This window comes from Equus caballus, chromosome 19 (genome assembly GCF_041296265.1).
Source record: "Equus caballus isolate H_3958 breed thoroughbred chromosome 19, TB-T2T, whole genome shotgun sequence".
In the NCBI taxonomy this organism is placed as follows: Eukaryota; Metazoa; Chordata; class Mammalia; order Perissodactyla; family Equidae; genus Equus; species Equus caballus.
Window position 1 is genome coordinate 32,074,859 of NC_091702.1, and position 19,512 is coordinate 32,094,370.

At 44.2% G+C, this 19,512-nt stretch overlaps 1 protein-coding gene across 1 annotated transcript in view; it reads right to left on the bottom strand.

The window, feature by feature from the left end:
- KLHL6 (kelch like family member 6) overlaps positions 1-19,512 on the bottom strand; it is a 54,659-nt gene that overhangs the window by 24,164 nt on the left and 10,983 nt on the right. Inside the window, exon 2 of the mRNA XM_001496444.5 lies at positions 9,906-10,071. Coding sequence (XP_001496494.1) covers positions 9,906-10,071 — 166 coding nt within the window. The remainder of the gene's footprint in view (positions 1-9,905; positions 10,072-19,512) is intronic.

Here is a 19,512-nt window from a genome sequence, read left to right on the forward strand (position 1 = left end):
GTGAAATATCAGCCATCTGTGCACTTAAGATGTATACCATTTACTAAATGTAAGTTATAGCTAAAAGTAAAAAAGAGTAAACATTGAGAAGAAAAGAAATGAAATGATGAAAGACATCGTCTGGGCAGCAGCAGGCTCACTACTGAGGCGGGGACACCTGGTGGCCCCAAGGGTCCAAGTTTCCCCAGAGGGAGTTGGGCATGAGGGGTAGCAGCTGTGAGGTCTTGCCTCCTGACACACTCGGGGAGCACCACTGGTTCCCAGAATCTCCCGTTGGGCAGCCCTCGCTGAGGATGCTGACGGCCCAACTGCCTTCAGGATCGTGCCTTGTTTCAGGCTTCGCTCTGGGGGACGGACACAGTATGCGTAGTGGAAAACACACAGGCTACGCCTAAGCAGACAGGTGTTAAGTTCAGCCTCCTCTCTCATTAACTGTGAAACTTTGAGCACTTGCTTCTCATCACTGAGTTTTATTCCCCTCATCTATACATTGGGAGTAAAAATACCTACCTCAATTTAAATAAAATAATTCAGGCAAAATAGTTGCCACATAGTGAATGCTTTGAAAAGCACAACCGTTATTGTCGTGTGGACATAGGAGATTAACCCTAATTTCTTAACACTGACAGTGGCCACACAGCAACATTCATTGGCAAAAGGTGTATGTGGGAGAAGGTGCATCAGATAGCCCACAGGTTGATTTTATCTAGATGATGATAAAGAAATAGTTGGGCTGATTTCTTGCCTAGATTGGCTGGCTATTCTGATGTTGAGTGGATATAATCTGTGGGTCCCTCTCAATGACAACAGTTCACCTGTACCTTACAGGAATGAGGCCTACCTTTTGCTAGGTACCTGGCACTTAGGTGCTTAAAAATGAAGCAATTATTAGTATTAGCCTGTGAAATACTTCCTCCTCTATGAGCCCATGACATTTCTGAGAGCCAGGATTGGGTTTTTAGTGTCCTCTTAAAGGAGATTAGGCAATTTTTTGGGGGGTCTTAAGCAGTTTCTGAGGTAATCTTCACATTCAGCTAGTAAAGAACAAGAACAACACACACATTCATTCATTCAACAAATATTTATGTACTATGATCCAGGTATTGAGTAAGCCAAGAAGCCAACCCAGGCCATCAAGTAGGCCACTGACCACATGGCTGCCTCATCCACATAGATCTCACCATTATTCATCCTATTATGAAAAGAAATATGAAAATAAGCAATACTAGGACCTTCACCACAGCCTCCACAGACCGCCACTATGGCAGAAGTTATGTCCCTGCCAGGAAGTGTTGGGGAGGTACCACATGGAGCTTCTCAGGCCCAGGCCAGGCTCCCACTCTGCCATCTCCCTTTCTTTCCTCATGTTGGTGCCCCCAGGACTCAGCCTGATCTCCTTTTTCCTTCTAAACTCCTTCTTCTAACCTGCTGCTCTTATCTTAGGGATCCTTCTGTCCCAGGGCTAAATGCAGGGTGAGTGTGGCCTCCTTGACCTCAAATCTTCTTGCTGCCCTGCAGATACGCTCACAAGCCCTTATTCTTTCATGAGTTTTTAATAACAAAAGTGAAAGTAACAAACATGACCAAGTTCCCCCAATAAACATGGCAAAGTTCTCCAAGACTGAAAATTTTTACCAAGTTCTTATAGTCATTGTCTCAGGTCTACAGTTTCTGACTACCTTGCTTATCCACAACTCAGAAGCCTGAAGGTCCAGGTAAGGTAAGGAGAGTGGGGGGGCACTTTGCTTCTCTGGAACCCCTGCTGGATGACATTCATCTCAAACACCCTACCTCACATGTGAACGGTCACTTGGGCCTTTCTTCTTGAATACTTCTCTTACTTTTACCTTTCCAAAAACTACTTGAAGAAAAATATGTTTCTCCTCATAATTGGCTAATAAGTTATGGCCAGGTTACTGCGAAGTTCCTCTAGCAGGCAGATCGTTTAGTACCTGCCACACCCAAAGTTTCCTCCGAAAAGAAACTGTCCCACCCTATGCCAGAGCTGATTGGACCAACGACAGTTGACAATGGAAGTGATAATGACCCAAGGGCAATCAGTCTGCTGGCAGGCCAGCAACTCACGAAGTTGTCTTGCAGAAAAAGCCTTTTTCAAACAATAGTGGTGACTGGCTTGGTCAATGGAATTATCTCTTTCCAGACTGGGAAGTTCTGGAAGAGAAGCAATCAGTGGATAATAGGAAGAGACTAAAAGATCTGAAAAGAGAAGCAGAAAATGAAAGAGCAGCTGAGTCATATGAGTGGTGTGAAAACTAAGAAACCTTTACTACTGGGTGGGGTGGGGAATACCGAGATAATCTGATTCCGTTGATTTCAGTCCCACAAAGGTGGTATCGGCTTCTGTGGATGTTCTGAAATAACAAAAGGCCAACTCTGGCACGCTTTTCTCCATCTACAGTTCTAAGTTAATTAAAATACAGCACCAGTCCAACTCCTTATACTACTCATGTGCCATATGAACATGAGAAAATAAAACTTTAAATGATGGTCTCTTGTAATTCTAATCCAGGAAAAAACAAAGATTTAAGGATGGCTTAGGGAAATGTTCCCCCAGCTCCATGTCAGCCCAGTTTATCCAAGGCACAAACTGTCCAAAGTAAAGTAAAGATTAACTCACCAATGATGGGAAGAAACTTCTATTCAGCACCTATTGTATGCTAGATACTTAACAAAATATCCTCTTATTTAATCCTCATAATAACTCTCCCTGAAGGTAGTTGTTGTTATCATCCTAATTTTACAAATGAGAAAGCTGAGGCTCAGAAAATCCAAATAACTTGTCCACAGCCACACAGCAAATAAATCAACAAACCAAGATTTAAACCTGAGTTCTGCCTGACTCCAAAGCCCATCTTCTTTCTGCTCTACCACCCTGCTTTATAAGAGATTATCACAGACGACTGGGCATGTTTTATACCTAAGCGGAGCCCGACAACATTATGCAGTCATTGAAAAGAGCAAGGCAGTTCTACACATACAGACCTGTAACAATCTCCAAAATATACTGTGAAGTTAAAAAAAGCAAGATGCAAAATACAGCGGATAGTATGCCAACAGGTGTGTTTAAAAATGGAATCAGTGAGTGGGAGTGATATATGCACACATGCACAGGTATGTGCATAGAACATGAGGGACAGCGAGGCATCGTTGAAAGGGAAGATGGCAAAATGTTTCAGTGTTTCCCCTTCCGTATTTCTGAATTTGGAACAAGGGTATGTTTTGTCCATCCAAAAGAATAATTTGGAAAAACCACAAAGTGATCTCAACAACCTGTGAACTTCTGTCCCTTATGTCTTCAAGCATGAAAATATTCCCAGTTTTCTATGTCTGAGACTTCAAAGCAAGCAGCCCAGAAGCCATAGAAGTCAGAAAGCAGGTTAAACAGATACCCAGAAGCCTGCAGCACTCTTCTCTTACTTTCAGAAGAATTGACACTCATAGGAAAATCAGTGAAATAGCCTCAGAGTGTAACTTACAGTATTTTGCCTAGAAAGTGAACAAGATTTGGAAAATTTTGAGGTGAGGGATTACTAGTATAGGTCAATCAATAATGAACAGAGCCTGCCCTCTGTCTATCCCATTTCTGTCTTCCTCTCCCACCTCTCTCATTAAAACCAAACTCTCTTTTGAAGCTCACAACTTGAGAGAAAATGGAAAGAAGAAAATTTACGCCAAAAGAATTTCCAGACATATTAAAGATTTAAGTATCAAAGCTATAGATGTAACAAAACGAAATGAAATTATAAGTGAATGAATATATAATCAAGCAATGGGGAAAGTCTCTCTAAAAATGCACACCAAAGGCAAAAATCATCAAGGAAATGATCAATAGATCTGACTAAATACTAATTTTAAACTTTTGCACCTAAGAAAGCTTTAACTAAAAATTATGAGTCAAATGACCAGTGGAAAATATTTGCAACATTATTATAAAAGATTGCAGTCTTTACTATCTAAGACTTTTTATAGCTCTCTTGAAAAATCACCCAAAACTGAAAGGAGAACAAGAAACAGAAACACAAACTCCATCCTCAATGAAACTAGGAGAATCAGTAACCACAACCCACAGAATATGAAGACTGGTAAGTGACTTTGCAGACGAGAAAAGTCAGACCAAGTACCTACAGAGGAAAAAGTTTGTCCCTCAGAATTCAAAAAAGCAAGAATATTAAAATCCCAAGAAACCAGGAAGACCAGGGCAGATGGGGGCTGATAATAGGGAGTCAGTTTAGGAAAAAGTGAAGCCTCCTGGTCCTCCTCGCCACCTCTTGCAATGTAACAACTGCCCCGCTCACTGGTGAAGAAGATTTATCCTCTGCAGAAACCAGACCAGAGAGGTTCTGGTCTCAGGGACACCAGAAACTGAAGAAGACACATGAACACATCATACTTAAAATAAGGAGGTGAAGTAAAGATTTGCACACACACCTTCACCTACACACCCTGTCCAGCATACACACAGCTGTCTTATAACCCTCAGGCAAGAGACTGAACTTCCTTATCTGGAGAACTGAACAACCCTAGGAAATGTCCAACATTTGAGGATCCCCAGTAAAAAAGCTGACAGGCCACCTGATAGACCTGGTAAAACTCTCCAGTCTACTAGCCTCCTGTCGCACTCCATGTGCACTGATCTTCAAACCAGCGTATTAAGGCCTCTGTCTAAAATGTTACTGGACAGCCAAGGATCAAATAATCAAAAGGGTATTTGAGGAAAGCCTCTGCATGGTTGAATGGTGGATTCCAAAAAGATATGTCTGTATCATAATCTCTAGAACCTATGAATACTAGCTTCTCTGGCCAAAGAGTGACTATTACTGTATACAGCACAAGATGTGACTAAGTTAAGGGTCTTGGGGGGAGAAGGTTATCTGGGTGGGCCCTAAATGCAATCACATGTATCTTCATAAAACACAGACTCACAGAGGAGAAGACACACAGAAGAGGGGGAGGCAATGTGGCCACGACGTCAGAGGTTGAAGTGGTGAGGGCATACGTAAAGGAATGCCAACAGCCACCAGAAACTAGGAGAGACAAAGGATAGTTTCTCCTCTTGAGCCTCCAGAGGAAGTACGGCCCTGCTGACACCTTGATTTTAGAGCTCAGGCCTCCAGACCTGTGAGAGAATAAATTGCTGTTGCTTTAGGCCACCTGGTTTGTGGTAATTAGTTATGGTAGCAGTCCTAGGAAACTGACACATCCTCCAAGATGGAAGTCAGAGACCTAAGCAAATAAGCAGAGTAAAGGAACTCAAAAGAAAGAGAGAGAGCAGAAGAAAACTTCAAATATATTATAATAGCCTCAAAGAAATAAGAATAGGAATCTATTAAAATAAACAATAAGGACTCTTGGAAACTAAGAATATCGTGGTAGAAATTTAAAATTCACAGAAGAGTTGAAAGATAAAGTTGAGGAAATCTCCTAGAAGGTAGAACAAAAAGTCTAGAGATGGTCAATAGGAGAGAGAAGGAAGAAAAAATAAAATTAAATCCAGGAGATCCAACACCTGACTAGTAATAGTTCCAAAGGAGAGAACAGATAAAAGAGTTGGAAAGAAAGTATGAAAGAGATAATACAAGAAAACTTCCAAGAATTGAAAGAGATGAATCTTCGAATTGAAAGGACCAACACAATGAATGAAAAAAGACCTGCAGCTATTATGGATTGCAGAAATGGATCCAACGAACTGAAAAAAATGATTACAACACAACACAGGTGAAGTAAACAGATTAAAAAACGTGTCCCATAGGAACCCATTCTTATAGAATATGTGTGTAATAGGTAATAATGTGGAGCAATGCCTTCAAAATATCGAAAGAAAATTATTTTAACCTCGAATTTTATACCCAGCCAAAAGTCAATCAAGTATGAAAGTAAAACAAAAATATCTCTAGACCTTTAAGTCTCCAAAAATGTCTCTCTTATTTATTCTCTCATTGTAAGCTGTTAAATGTTGTGACCCATTAAAACATAGGAGTATACAAGAAAGAGGAAGACATGGGACCCAGGAAGAGAAAATCCAACATAGAAAAGAGTTCAAAGGAACTCCAAGGTTGAGAGCAAAGGGAAGTCCAGGAATAACAGCTGTGTACCAGCCCTCGTGAGCAACCAGTTCAGATTAGGGCAGGACAGAGGGAGAAAACATGATCTAAAATCGAGGCATCAAGAGATAGCAATAGGTGCCAGCCCAGTAGCATAGTTGTTAAGTTCCCTTGCTCCACTTCAGTGGCCCAAGGTTCGCCAGTTTGGATTCCAGGCAGGGACCTACACACTGCTTGTCAAGCCATGCTGTGGCAGGCATCCCACATATAAAATAGAGGAAGATGGCCACAGATGTTAGCTCAGGGCCAATCTTCCTCAGCAAAAAGAGGAGGCTTGGTGGCAGATGTTAGCTCAGGGCTAATCTTTCTCAAAAAAAAAAAAAAAGAGAGAGAGAGAGAGCAATATACACAGATCATTTAGAAATATGAAAGTAAATAAAAGAAGAAACATTTAAAAGCAAGTGAAAGTAATTGTTCCAGAAGAGTGGGAACAGGAGGTTGCTGCTTTTTGTTTTAAGACTTTTAGCTGTGGTTTACTTTTTAAGCTTGAATTAATGTCCTAGGGCTACTGTAACAAATGACCACAAACTTGGCAGCTAAACCAACCGGAAATTTATTCTCGCACGGTCCTGGGAGCAGAGGTCTGAAATCAAATTGTTGGTGGGGTTGGTTTTTTCTAGAGGACCTGAGGGAGATGTCTTTCCACGTCTCCTAGCTTCCAGTGGCTGCCCGAAACCCTCAGCGTTCCTTGGTTTGGGGCTGCACCACTCCAATCTCTGCCTATGTCTTCACACGGTCTTCTTCTCTTTGGGTCTCTGTGTCAAATCTCCCTCTCCTTTCTCCTATAAGGACACCAGTCATTGGATTTGGGGCTCACCCTAAATCCAGTACAATCTCATCTTGAGATCTGTAACTCAGTTACGTCAGCAAAGACTCTATTTCCAGATACAGTCAACTCACAGGTACCAGGAGTCAGGGTTTGGACATATATCTTTCTGGGGGACACAATTTAACCCTCTACAAAGCAATTTATATGAAATACATTGAACATCCTTACTTATTTCTTTAGCATGTACATTTTTAAAGTTTTTAATGTCTATTTCCAAAGTGATTTCCAGAAAGAGGTTTCCATTTATGCTTCCACCAGCAATGAACAAAAGTGCCTATTTCGCCTCACTTTTGCAAACCTGCCTATTATATTATATATACATAATCTTGGCCAAAGCAATAGACAAAATGTTATTTTATTGTGGACTTAATTTGCCTTTTGGATTACTAGTGAAGTTTGGCATTTAAAAAATATTTGTTGACCATTTGATCTTCTTTTTTTTTGTAAATTACCTGTTCACATCCTTAGTTCATTTCATTTCTATTAGGATATTCATATCATCCGTATGAAATAAAAGTAAAAGGATGTCTATGACAGCAAGTTTTAAATAGTCAAGTAGATGAAAACAATCTAAACTTTCAGCAATAGAGATTGATTCACTAAATTATTATACCATTGAGTTCCATTCAGCCATTATAAGTGCCATTACAATCATCAACAGATGACGTGAAAAGGTGACTACAGTACAATACAGGTAGGATAAACAGACTCAAAACAGTGTGTCCAATAGGAGTCCATTCTTCTAAAACATGTATGTAGTAGGTCATAATATTACAAACATGTATGTAGCATTCATGATGTACCAAGCACTGTTCTAAACACTTTACAAATATTACGACTCTATGAAATAGGCCCTATTATTCTCCCCATTTTACTGAAAAGGAAACTGTAGCACAAAGGATGATAAAACTCGTGCAAAGTCACACAGCTGGTAAGTGGCGGAGCTGGGTTTTAAATCCAGCACCCTGCTAGCCGCCTCGGTACAAGTTAATGCACAGGAAAGAACCTGGAATTATATATACCAAGGAAGCTGCCATGTTCTCTCTGAATAGTCGGGGACTGTGGATAATTTTTATGTTCTTTTTGCTTGTATGGGTTCTAATTTATGTATGATGAGTTTATAATGTTGTTGCAATTTAAAAATGGGAAAAACTGCATTTTGAAAAACAAAATCTATCTCCTACTTTGTCACTCGTGGCACATATTAAACACTCAATAAAACTTGTGTTCATTGAGCATCTACTTTGGTGTCAGACACCATACTTGAAAGAATAAGTGCCATTACTGTTATGTCAGTGTTACCTGTCTGTCTTCAGACAAGTCAGCAACCCTCTCTGGGCCCCAGGAAAGGAGATTAGCATGAAGATATCAATGGCAGCTGTGGCTTGATTGAATAATGGCGAATGGGGCGATTCTGCTCAAGGTTATTGGCCCTTTTGGGGGAGGTGGGGCAGAGTGGGGATATTTGCCTTTTAAGAGAAGGTTCAGAAAAGGCATAAAAGCTGAACTAGATAGAGGCATTTCCATGACATGGGAAGGATTCCCCTGAAGTTAGATTGTTGGAGCAGCAGTGGGAGGGGATGAGATGGGGCTGCCCAGCATGAGGTTGCCGAGCCCCTCCCTCCACAAAATGAAGAGCGTTGCCCTGCCCGTCAGTAAGGCTGAGGGTGTAAGCAGGTAAGGACAGACAAAGGGTGAAGGCTGGGTGTGCGGGTGGTAACTAACTTGGACACATCACCAGGTAAGGCTTGACCAGCTCTGCCAGAGATAACTTGCTTTTATCTTTAAAACACCCTGAGGAAACTGAGACAGCAAGATTGGCTAACACAGCAGAAACCCATTACTCGGAATTCATCAGCACTGTTTCATGGTTGGTTTTCCTCCCAACTTCCACTCTCTCTTCCTTGCTGGATTTCACTGATGCTGCCCAGACTCCAGCCTCCCATGGTCTTGACTCTGGACTCCTCATTCCCCACCTTCCCAGACTTTGTTTTCTGTTTCCCTCAACAGCTGACCTACTGATGATCCAAGAGGATGCCACCTCCCAAAGTCCCAAACCATGGACAAGATCTGATGCTTGTCCCTGGTCCCTGGGAGTGAGCTGGCCTGTCCCTGGACTCTGTTTATCATAAACCTCAACATTCTCAGTGAGACAATCTCTGTCGTAACTGAATGGAACCAAGTTCAAGGTGTAATCTTAGACCTAGGCAAAGATAGTAACTTGGGATAGAACCCCTGTGATCATTGTGGATGCAGTGGACAGAATCGATGGGGCTAATTATTAGCCTCATAGGAAGCTAAATATAATTATTATAATCAGATTGAAACATGGTCAAAGGGAAACAGTAGAAATTAATTCTGAGGGTTCTCTATCTCATCTTCTGCAATACCCCTCATGTGAAGTGTCCTTCTTTCACACCTACCACAAAGTGCTGACCAGTCAAGGTCCTGCATCCCCAAGAATCTAGACACTCCTCCCCAAGAGACTGCATGGTGTAGTGGCAAGCATGTGGCCCCTGGACCCAGAAAGCCCAGGGTTCAAATCATAGCCTTGTCAATTATCCTCTATGTGCCTTACTTTCCCCACTCATAAAGTGGAGGAAAGTAACTGTCTCCCCATGTTGAGGTAAGGATTAGAAGTTACGTATATGAAGTGGTGACTGCAGCCCCTGGTTCCAATTAGGAAATTATAGTCATTGTTCCTGGACTCAGGAACAAAGGGTAGCTTCTAGGCACTGAGCTCCCCTCGCTTCATTTCATTAAGGAGTCAATGTTCCCTCTCACCACCACTTGGGAAATTTCCAAAGAAGCATCTTCTGACTTTCAAGTAAGCACAGGCCCAGGTAAGTGTGTGCCTCCCAGGTGCAGGCCTGGGAGCCAGTCCAGGCAGGTGTCTGGGAATCGCTGCTTTCCCCTGCTCCAGAGGAGAGTGCACAACCTGTTTGTTCACGCACCTGGAAGAGGTTAGCAGCTTCCAGGACCCGCTGGACGTTCTGCTTGGTGATCAGCGCCTTGCTGGTGTACGTGTAGTCCAAAAGAACGTGCATGGTCTCAGCGTCGACCCCTTTGATAATGATCCTCTTCTCATACTTTTCCTTTAAATCATTGCAGAACATGGCCCTGGAAAAGAGACGTGTGAATGTGAGTTCTACCATGACCCTTGGCTCCAGGCCTAAACAGACCTGCTTCAGACCTGTCTGCCCCCATGATGCAGTGAGGTTCCCAAGGTCAGGACCCGGGATGATTGCTCTCTGTTCCTCCAGCACCCAGCACACCTCAGACATTCGACCAATGCTTACTGAACTGAAATGCCCTGCCCTACTATGCCCAGCTGTGGTCCCCAAGGCAGTCCCAGACCTGAAGGGACAGTAGGAGCCCTATTGACACAGCTGGTGGGATCTGGAACTACTTTATTGGCCCAAAGAACTACTTTATTAACTCAAAGTGCTGGAGATATTTCTGGGGGTACTGTGGTACCCCCCAAACCTCATCTATACTTTCTTTCTCAACTGTCAACACCCCAAAACAGGGTTTCTGACTCAGTTCTCACTTCAGCTTTCCTCTGTCCTGGAGCCTGGCCCCGCATCCAGGCCTGGCCGGCTGGGGCCCAGATGTCTCCAGTAACACAAGTCGCTCCTGCCACAGCCTCTCACCCCAGAGGCTGGACCCCCACCTATGGGCTCCCAGTTGCAGTTGGGAGACTTGAATCCCCTTATCCCAGGACAGAACCTCCCAAGGCCATTACTCCGTCTCGCCTCTGGACTGTGCCTTTCCTGCTCCCTCCCCAGGGCTGGACTTGCGGACATTTAGCCTTTATCCTGGAAGCAGGGGAACCGGATGGAAAGGATGTTAGTTTTGACATCAGGTGGACCAGGATTTGAACATCAGCTCCACCAACTCAGACATGTTACTTAATCTCCATGAGCTTCAGTTTTTTCCTCTGTAATGGGGATTTTAGTAGCTATTTTTAAAGTTTATTGTAAGGATTAGTTCAATAACTAATACATAAGTAGAGATAGAGATTTTTTTTTTCCACTCCCTGCCAGGCCTATATGTGAATTTATCACACTTCTTGGACTTTGGTGTTTGAACTGTTGATCCCTCTCAGGAATGTATGAACAATTTTATTTATTTATTTATTTATTTTGGTGAGGAAGATTGGCCCTGAGCTAAATCCGCCACCAATCCTCCTCTTTTCCTTGAGGAAGATTGTCACTGACCTAACACATGTGCCAATCTTACTCTCTTTCATATGTGGGACACCTCCACAGCATGGCTTGATAAGCAGTGTGTAGATCTGCACCCAGGATCTAAACATGCAAACCCTGGGCCACTGAAGCAGAGCAGAAGAACTTAACCACTATGCCACCAGGCTGGCCCCTTTATTTATTTTTTAAAATGCATTTAAGCCCCACTATGTTTCTGAAAAGATCTGTGGAATTCTGAAAACTTAAAATGTGTCTAAAATATAGCAAGATTGCATAAATTATAAATAGGCGGAAAAGAAGATAAAAAACGTGATTGGGGACATGAAGATAATGAGGCCAGAAGTGCCCATCACAATGGCCGTCACTGCGCTGTCATTACAAATGGGCCTCACATTTGGCCAATGCAAAAGAGAGACCATCTGATCAGTTACATCATTCACAATATGTATTTTTTTATATATATATATATTTTTTTTTTAACAAAAGCAAATGCTCAGAAGATCACTGTTGTTCTTAGTACTAAAAACTAGATGGAATTTCTCTTAGGGTTGGACAGCAGCCTCACAGTATTCTTATCGTAGACAGTAAATTCATGAGGCTGATCCTTAATGGCTGGAGCTGTGACAATTCCTTTAGTCCCTCTCCTGAAAAAATCTGTTCACTCTCTTGCCCTCCTGGTGGCAGTGGGACCTCAGCAGTCCTGCAGCCTAGGACGGCACAGTAAAAACAACTCCTTGGAGGATCTGGAATTCCATTTCTTTGCATTCCCCATGCGTTTCTGAGCGCCCACTCTAGTTAGGATAGGGCTGGAAAGGATTTAAATATTAGACAGTCTCTGGACTTAATTGTGTCCCTTTAAAAATTCGCATGCTGAAGCCCTAACCGCCAATGTGACTGGTTTCTGTAGACAGGGCTTTCAGGAGGTAATTAAGGTTAACGTGGTCATAAGGGTGGGTCCTAATCCAATGGGATTGGTGTCCTTATAAGAAGAGGAAGAGACACCAAAACTCACTCTCTTTCTCTGTCTCTCTGCCATGTGAGCACACAGTGGCCGGCTACCAGCCAGGGAGAGAGTCCTCCTCAGAAACCAACCATACAGGCACCTGGTCTTGGACTTTCCGCCTCTAAAACTGTGAGAAAATAACTGTCTGTTCTTGAAGCCACCAGTCTATGGTATTTCGTTATGGCAGCCTGAGCTGACTAATACAGGCAGTCTCTATCTCCCCCAGCCCCGAGTAGTTCACAATCTAGCAGGACACATATGCACACGTAACAGTCTACAAGGACCATAAAAGACGTATAAAGTGCTGTGGAGGCCGGGGAGGGCTGCTCACGGAGAAGGAAGATGTTGATACGTAAAGACTGTAGCTAGGACTTCTCGGCAATAAACATGGCAAGTAGATGCAAGAGTGTGGGGCATGTAGAGGATCTGGCAGACACGCGCTTTGGCTGTAGCTGAGGGGATGTGAGAGAGGATGGTGAAGGATAAGTCTGGACAGATAAGACAGAGACTTGGGTGCTGATTGTGAAGGGCACTGGAGGCAGGCTAGCAAGTTAGGTTTTAATCCATTTGGCAATGGGGGAGCCATTAAAGGTCTATGAGCAGGGACAAGACTCAAAAAGAACATTTTTAACAGCTGTGTTTTCACTTTAGTTTGCCGGTGACAGATGCCTTTGGAGTCAAGCATTAACTGCACCCAAGCAGAGCTGGGAGGCTCATGACAATGCCAAAGCCTCTTCCCAGAAACTGTACTAACTGAGGTAGTGACCACACTGCTGGGCAATTTCTCCATTCGTCACTGGACCTTCTGAACTGTAGACACAAGAACAGAAGCCTTAGAGAGCCACTTTCTCCCAGCCAAGTCATTGAAATGGGAAGGTCCCAGGGTGGAGCCCTAGTGACAGAATGTACTTCCCAAAACTGGGACTTCCATCTCAACACAGAAGGGATTACACCCCTAAATCCTGCCCCTCCTCTCTTTCCCACACCTCCTATTCATGTCTGGAAATCACTCATCAGTTTCTTTCCCCCATTTCCTAATCCGCAAAATAAAGGTAATGCTTGTGGTTTCCCAGAAGCAAACATGGAAGACTCCCAGAGAGAGAAATCACTTGACCAGCTGACTTTTTGAACCTTTTCTTTTAGCCAATAAGAACTTCTCCTTCAGGTGTCCCTCTCTGTCATCCCCCCACCCCCCACCCCTGCTTCTCTCTTCCCTCAACTGGCCTTTGTCTTCTCACAAGAATAGGACAGCAAGAAAGAAAGAGTGAATGTGAGTTCCGCAAAGTTACTAAATCCCAACCTGGAACCGGAGGCACAATGATGTCATTTGGGCAGATGACAGATTTATAAGCCACTTTCTTCAGCCATAAATCCTCTTAGCCTGAGGGGCACAGAGCCGTCTGCAGAATCACGCACCTTCTAAAGTGATGTCATGTAGGACCACCTTGCTGCCTCCTGGTTCTATGCAGAGCCCTGCCATCGCAGCCACCACACAATTCCTTCCCAGCTCAGCCTGTCATCCTGGAAGGAGGTGACAGTCTCACTTGCTAAACCCCACTTTGTTTGAGTCTCTAGAGCAGTGCTGCCCGAGTGAAATATAATGCAAGCCAGATGTGTAATTTTAAATTTTTTAGTAACCAGATTTTTTAAAAGTAAAAAGAAAGGGATAAAGTTAATTTTGGTATCTTTTATCTAACCCAATACACCTCAAATATTATTATTTCAACATGTAATAAATATTTTTAAATTCTTGAGATGATTTACATTCTTTTTTTCATATCAAGTCTTCATAATCCCTCATGTATATTTCATACTTAAAGCACATCTCAGTTTAGACCGGCCATAATTCAAATGCCCAGTAACCACGTGTAGCTAGTGGCTATTCTATTGGACAGCACAGCTCTAGAGCATCGATCCTGAGCTGTGGTGTTGGGGTCACCCAGATCTACAGTCATCTCACAAGGTAAAGTGAATGTCACCCACATGAATGTCAAGTCCATGAATATATAGGAAACAAGACATTTAGCAGGAGAGGATGGGCAGTGATGATGGGGTCAAATGAAGTTTCATACAATTGAGCAACATATCACCAGAGTCCCACCAAGGTGAAATTTAGAAATGCTACTTCACCTAGAATGGGATTTTAAGATTATTGAAAGATGAATTTTATTGAATCTGTGTGATCTCAAGTATTCCAATGAAAACGGGAAATCGAATGGAGCAATGTTTTAATATTAAATGAGAGAGGTATGTAAATTGTCTAATTCAATGCCTTGCACTTTGAGGGGCTCTTTTGAAGCCTGTGTATTTCTGATGTGACACACCCATACTAGAACATTCTACTTACACCTCTGATGAGTTCCACGTGCTCCTGCAGGTCTTAAACATTGCCAACTCAGAATTTTTCACCCAGCCCAACACCACTATGGCTCACCCCTTCCCCAGACCTCTATGCCTGCCTCTGAACTCCCAGCCTCCTGCACCTCTAATCCCAATCACAGTTCTATAAACAATACCCACTCCACCACCTCCACTATCTCATTCCTGGACTGACTCCACCCATGCCCCTTGCTCTCTTCTTCCTCTAATCCCTTCACCATCCCATTCACACCAGGAACTAACTCTTCTGCATCAGTGAGATATTCTGGGTTGGAATGGCTCCAATATTGGTTAACTGAGTTAAATTCTACTTAAGAATATAAATGTTGATGTGTATACAATTGGTTAAAATTTTTTTTTAATTAATAATCATGTGCTGCTTAATGAACACTACGGTTAAGAAAGGATTATTTAGATAGAAACCCAATGTGGACGATCAAAGGGGTTTGCACTGCAAAGAAAGCAGGGAGTTGGCAGATGCAAGGGTGACACAGCATGAGCTGATATCACTCTCTATGGTCCCCAGTACCTCTAAGCTGAAGGCACCAACCCTTCCACCTGCCATCATTTCCTAACCAAGGGAAGGACATAAACTTTTGACTCAGCCCCATTTCTGACCTCAAGTTGTCCCTTATGCCCTGCCGTGTAGACCCCATCCCAACACTGGAGTCCTGCCCACATCCCTGGCATGCAGACACTCCAGCCTCAAGGCTAGTGGGTCTCAGAGTATGTCCCCTGGACCACCTGCATCAGAATTCCTGGGGTGTTTGTAAGAATGCAGAATCCTCAATCCCTCCCACCCTAGACGTACTGAATCAAAATCTCTGGCCATAGGGCTGGGAATATGAATTGTATTAGGCTCCCCCAGTCCCCACTCATAATTCTTCTGCAAATCAAAGTTTAAGAACAAATGCCCTAGAGAGAGGTCACCTCACTTCCAATACAAGCCTCCCTGGCTCACTCTGAGAAGGACGAGATTGAACAAAGTTCCAGGTCATGGAAACAACTGGCCATGGTCCTGGGACAGGCGTGTCCTTGAAAGTCCTCCCCGCCTTGTAGATTTGCCTTTTCATCTTCTGAGATCCAGCCCTCCTAGAATTCCATGAAGCCTAAGACTATGTCCCAAATTGGGGGTGGCCGTGGAGGACAGAGGCCCAGGAAGGTTCAGATAGAAGCAGGCCTTGTCTTGGGCTCTTAAGTCTTTCTCTAGCTTAGCTGGGTAGAAGGGACCCCTTCAGCTTATATTCAAGTAACACAGTTCATTAGAACAAGGAGTTCTGAAACAGGATGTGGTACCAAAGCTCTATTAATAATAAACAGGGGGCAATTCTCTGTTCTCACCTGCTGTGCACATGTAAATGTCACACACCTGAAGGGGTACCTTCAGAGAAGGATTTGGGGGTTCATGGCCTTCTTTCTTTCACCTCCAGAGACATGACTAACAGCACTCTGCCGTCTTTCTCCAGGGCCTGAAGTCAGCTTCCTGAAGCCCCAGCTGCTGGCTGTCTTTGCTCCAAACTAATAGAGGAGCTGGAACCCCAGAGCTGCCCCTGCCTGACTCTAAACATCATCAGACCCCGAAAGAACTGCCTTCTGCCAACTCCTTGCCCAAGTTCTCCTCTTCTCAAGGACACTGCGTATGTACCCTGTGGGGAACAGAACTTCAGCCATGTTCCCATAAACCAGAGTCTCTCCTAGCCCCGGTGGACCATTGCTGAGTCCTCGGCATGCCATGTAACTCAGCGCATCCAAATTTAAGACAGAAAGAAGGGCTTGTTCTGTCCTGCAAGACCAGGCAGGATAAAGCATCAATCACAGCAGATGCCTGTGGCCAGGATTCAGCAATGATTCAGCCACAAAGATATAATCTTGTTTTGCCTGTCCAACATTGTTCCTAATCTTTTTAGTAGGAGTACCCAGATTTTCCTTTGGGAAACTATCCCTCCTCCAAGATCAGTCTGGGAGTTTGGGATGGAGCTAGCCCCACCTCCCAGACCAGCGGTGAGGATGGTCCGAGTCACATACTGTGTCTCCCAAGGCACAGTGATTGGTTCACGGATGGGCACAGGAAGAAGCCAGTTCAGTCGAAGCCAATTCCAGAACTTTCTCTAGAATTACCTGGAAAGAGAAGCTCTCTTCCCACTGAGATTGCTGAGCTGGGAGAAATAAAAGTTCAGAGCTGCTGGAAATCTTGCCTCCATGTGTGAAGAGAGAAATCAATATAGAGAAAAGTAGAGACAAGAGACAGACAGAGAAACTGAGTCCTGGTAACATTATTCGAGCACAAGGATCCAACTAGGCCTGAAACCAATAACCTGGGACTTCTAAATTCTGTGAGCAAACAAATTCTTTTTTATATATGCTTGAACCAGTTTGAACAGAGTATCTGCCATTTGCAGTGCAGAGTCCTGGCTGAAACGATTGGACAAGAGAAAACCTGAATAACGAATGGGCCCAAATGCTAAAGAAAATTGTATAAAAAGTGCTCAGAAAAAGAAATGCTAAAGTACTCTCAACATTGCCATACAAGGCCCTTCACACTCTGCTCTGTGCACCTGCCTCCCCATTCCATGATGCAGCTACACCCAGTGACTGGCCATTACCGTCATGTGCCTCTGTTTACGTCAAGACCCTTGGGCTCCAGACAGGCCTCTCTGTGCATGCTCTGTAGGGCCTATTTTTAATGTGTCTTCTCCTCTATTAGATTCACAAGGATCTGAGAGGCAAGGGTGGGATTTTATTTCTTTCTCACTTCTTATTTACTGGCCCTCAGTAGACACTTAATATTTGTTGGATGGATGGATGGATGCATGGATGGGTGGGTGGATGAATGGATGGGTGGATGGATGGATGGGTGGATGCATGGATGGGTGGATGGATGGGTGGGTGGATGGATGGGTGGGTGGATGAATGGATGGGTGGATGGATGGGTGGGTGGATGCATGGATGGGTGGGTGGATGCATGGATGGGTGGATGGATGGATGGGTGGATGCATGGATGGGTGGATGGATGGGTGGGTGGATGCATGGATGGGTGGATGGATGGGTGGGTGGATGCATGGATGGGTGGATGGATGGGAAGGAAGCTACACATACCATGCAGTCCTGTACTTGGTCCTGTAGCCCAAGTGGATTTGCCCACTCTGCCTGGCTCTCTCCAAACCCACATTTCTCCTCTGACTGCCATGAGAATAAAAAACAAAGAGCTCCAAGATTGAGTGAACCTGGAGTGAAAAATGCATGTGGAGCATAGCATTATCTAGTGACTCTCCACATTGGAACCCCAGGCTCTGATGTCTGCCCTAAGCCCTCCTACCTGAGATTTTACATTACAAAGCCTAGTGCTGGTTGTTCACCTTAATGTGCTTTTGCACGCCTTCCACCTCCTTGCTGGAGATGAAACCTGGCTTCCCCTAATAAAACACCGTTTCCCTCACAACTGTCTTCAATGAAGTCTGCTCTGATTCTCACTTCCCATTGCCAGGAGCGGGGTCAGCATTTGTGCTTATTGTCCACTGCCACATCCTGGCCAGGCTGTTGCCCTGGAAACTCCTGATCACCTCTTTTTCCAAACATTTTACATCCCAACCCCCCCAGGACCTCAGGCTGGCTTCCTTATGACCTCCATGACATCATCCAGAAGTCAAGGATCAGCCTCTGCTTAGAGATTTTTCTGAGCATTCCCTGATTCTGACCACTTAGAAACATGTGAACTGGCACTGGTCCCGATCCTCAGCCCAGGGTATTCCAGTGCTGAGGCTTCTCCAGTCATCGAAGTTATCCCTGTGGTGACAGGGCAAAGACAATCATATACGGGTTCCAGACTTCTCCCTCCACCGCTGCCACAGAGGAATCTGGACTGCTGGGCCAGTTGCCTGGGCTCTTATGACGCAGAATCCAGAGGGAAAGGGGAGGGACACAGGAGATCCCCCAGCCAGGGATGAAGAGGGGTTTTAAAGCAGGAGGTGACGGAGGACCTACCACAGGTTGAGCTATACTCAGGGCTGCCTAGACTGGGGCCGGAGAGGGCTGAAATCAAGCCCCGGCTACACTCGCCAAGCCCTGTGGACTGCAATGGTCCCCAGAGAAAAGGGCACCTATTTCTAATTGGTATTCTCAGACAGAGCTTTTTAGAATTCATATGAAGCTACCCTAAAAGCCAGCAGTGGTCCCCATCAGGGATGTAGATAAGAGAGGGGAACAGATTTTGCTAATGGCTCTATCTCCTTCAAGGTGTTCAAAAAATGCAAGTTCAGAACTTGATTTTTATTTATTTTTGCTGAGGAAGATTGTCCTGAGCTAACATCTGTGCCAATCTTCCTCCCTTTGTTTGTAAGTGGGATGCCACCACAGCATGGCTGGTAAGTGGAGTAGGTCTGCGCCCAGGATCTGAACCCATGAACCTGGGGCCACCAAGGCAGAGCACACAGAACTTTAACCATTTGGCCAACAGGCTGGGCCCCAGAACTTGATTTTTGTATGTTGATTTTGTATCCTGCAACTTTACTGCATTCATTTAATATTTCTAAAAATTTTTTGGTGGACTCTTTAGGAGTTTCTACATATAAAATCGTGTCATCTGCAAATAGTGACAGTTTCACTTCTTCCTTTCCGATTTGGATCCCTTTTATTTCTTTTTGTTATCTGATTGCTCTGGCTAGGACAGAACTTGAGTTCCTTTGGAATTACTTGTTTTACTTCTGGGCTTTGCTCTAAAATGGGATGGCAGGGCTGGCCCTGTCGCCGAGGGGTTAAGTTCTCATGCTCCGCTTCAGCGGCCCAGTGTTTCGCTGGTTCGGATCCTGGGCGCAGACATGGCACCGCTCATCAGGCCATGCTGAGGCGGCGTTGTACATAGCACAACCAGAAGGACCTACGACTAGAATATACAACTATGTACCAGGGGGCTTTGGGGAGAAGAAATAAAAAAAGGTTGGCAACAGTTGTTAGCTCAGGTGCCAATCTTAGAAG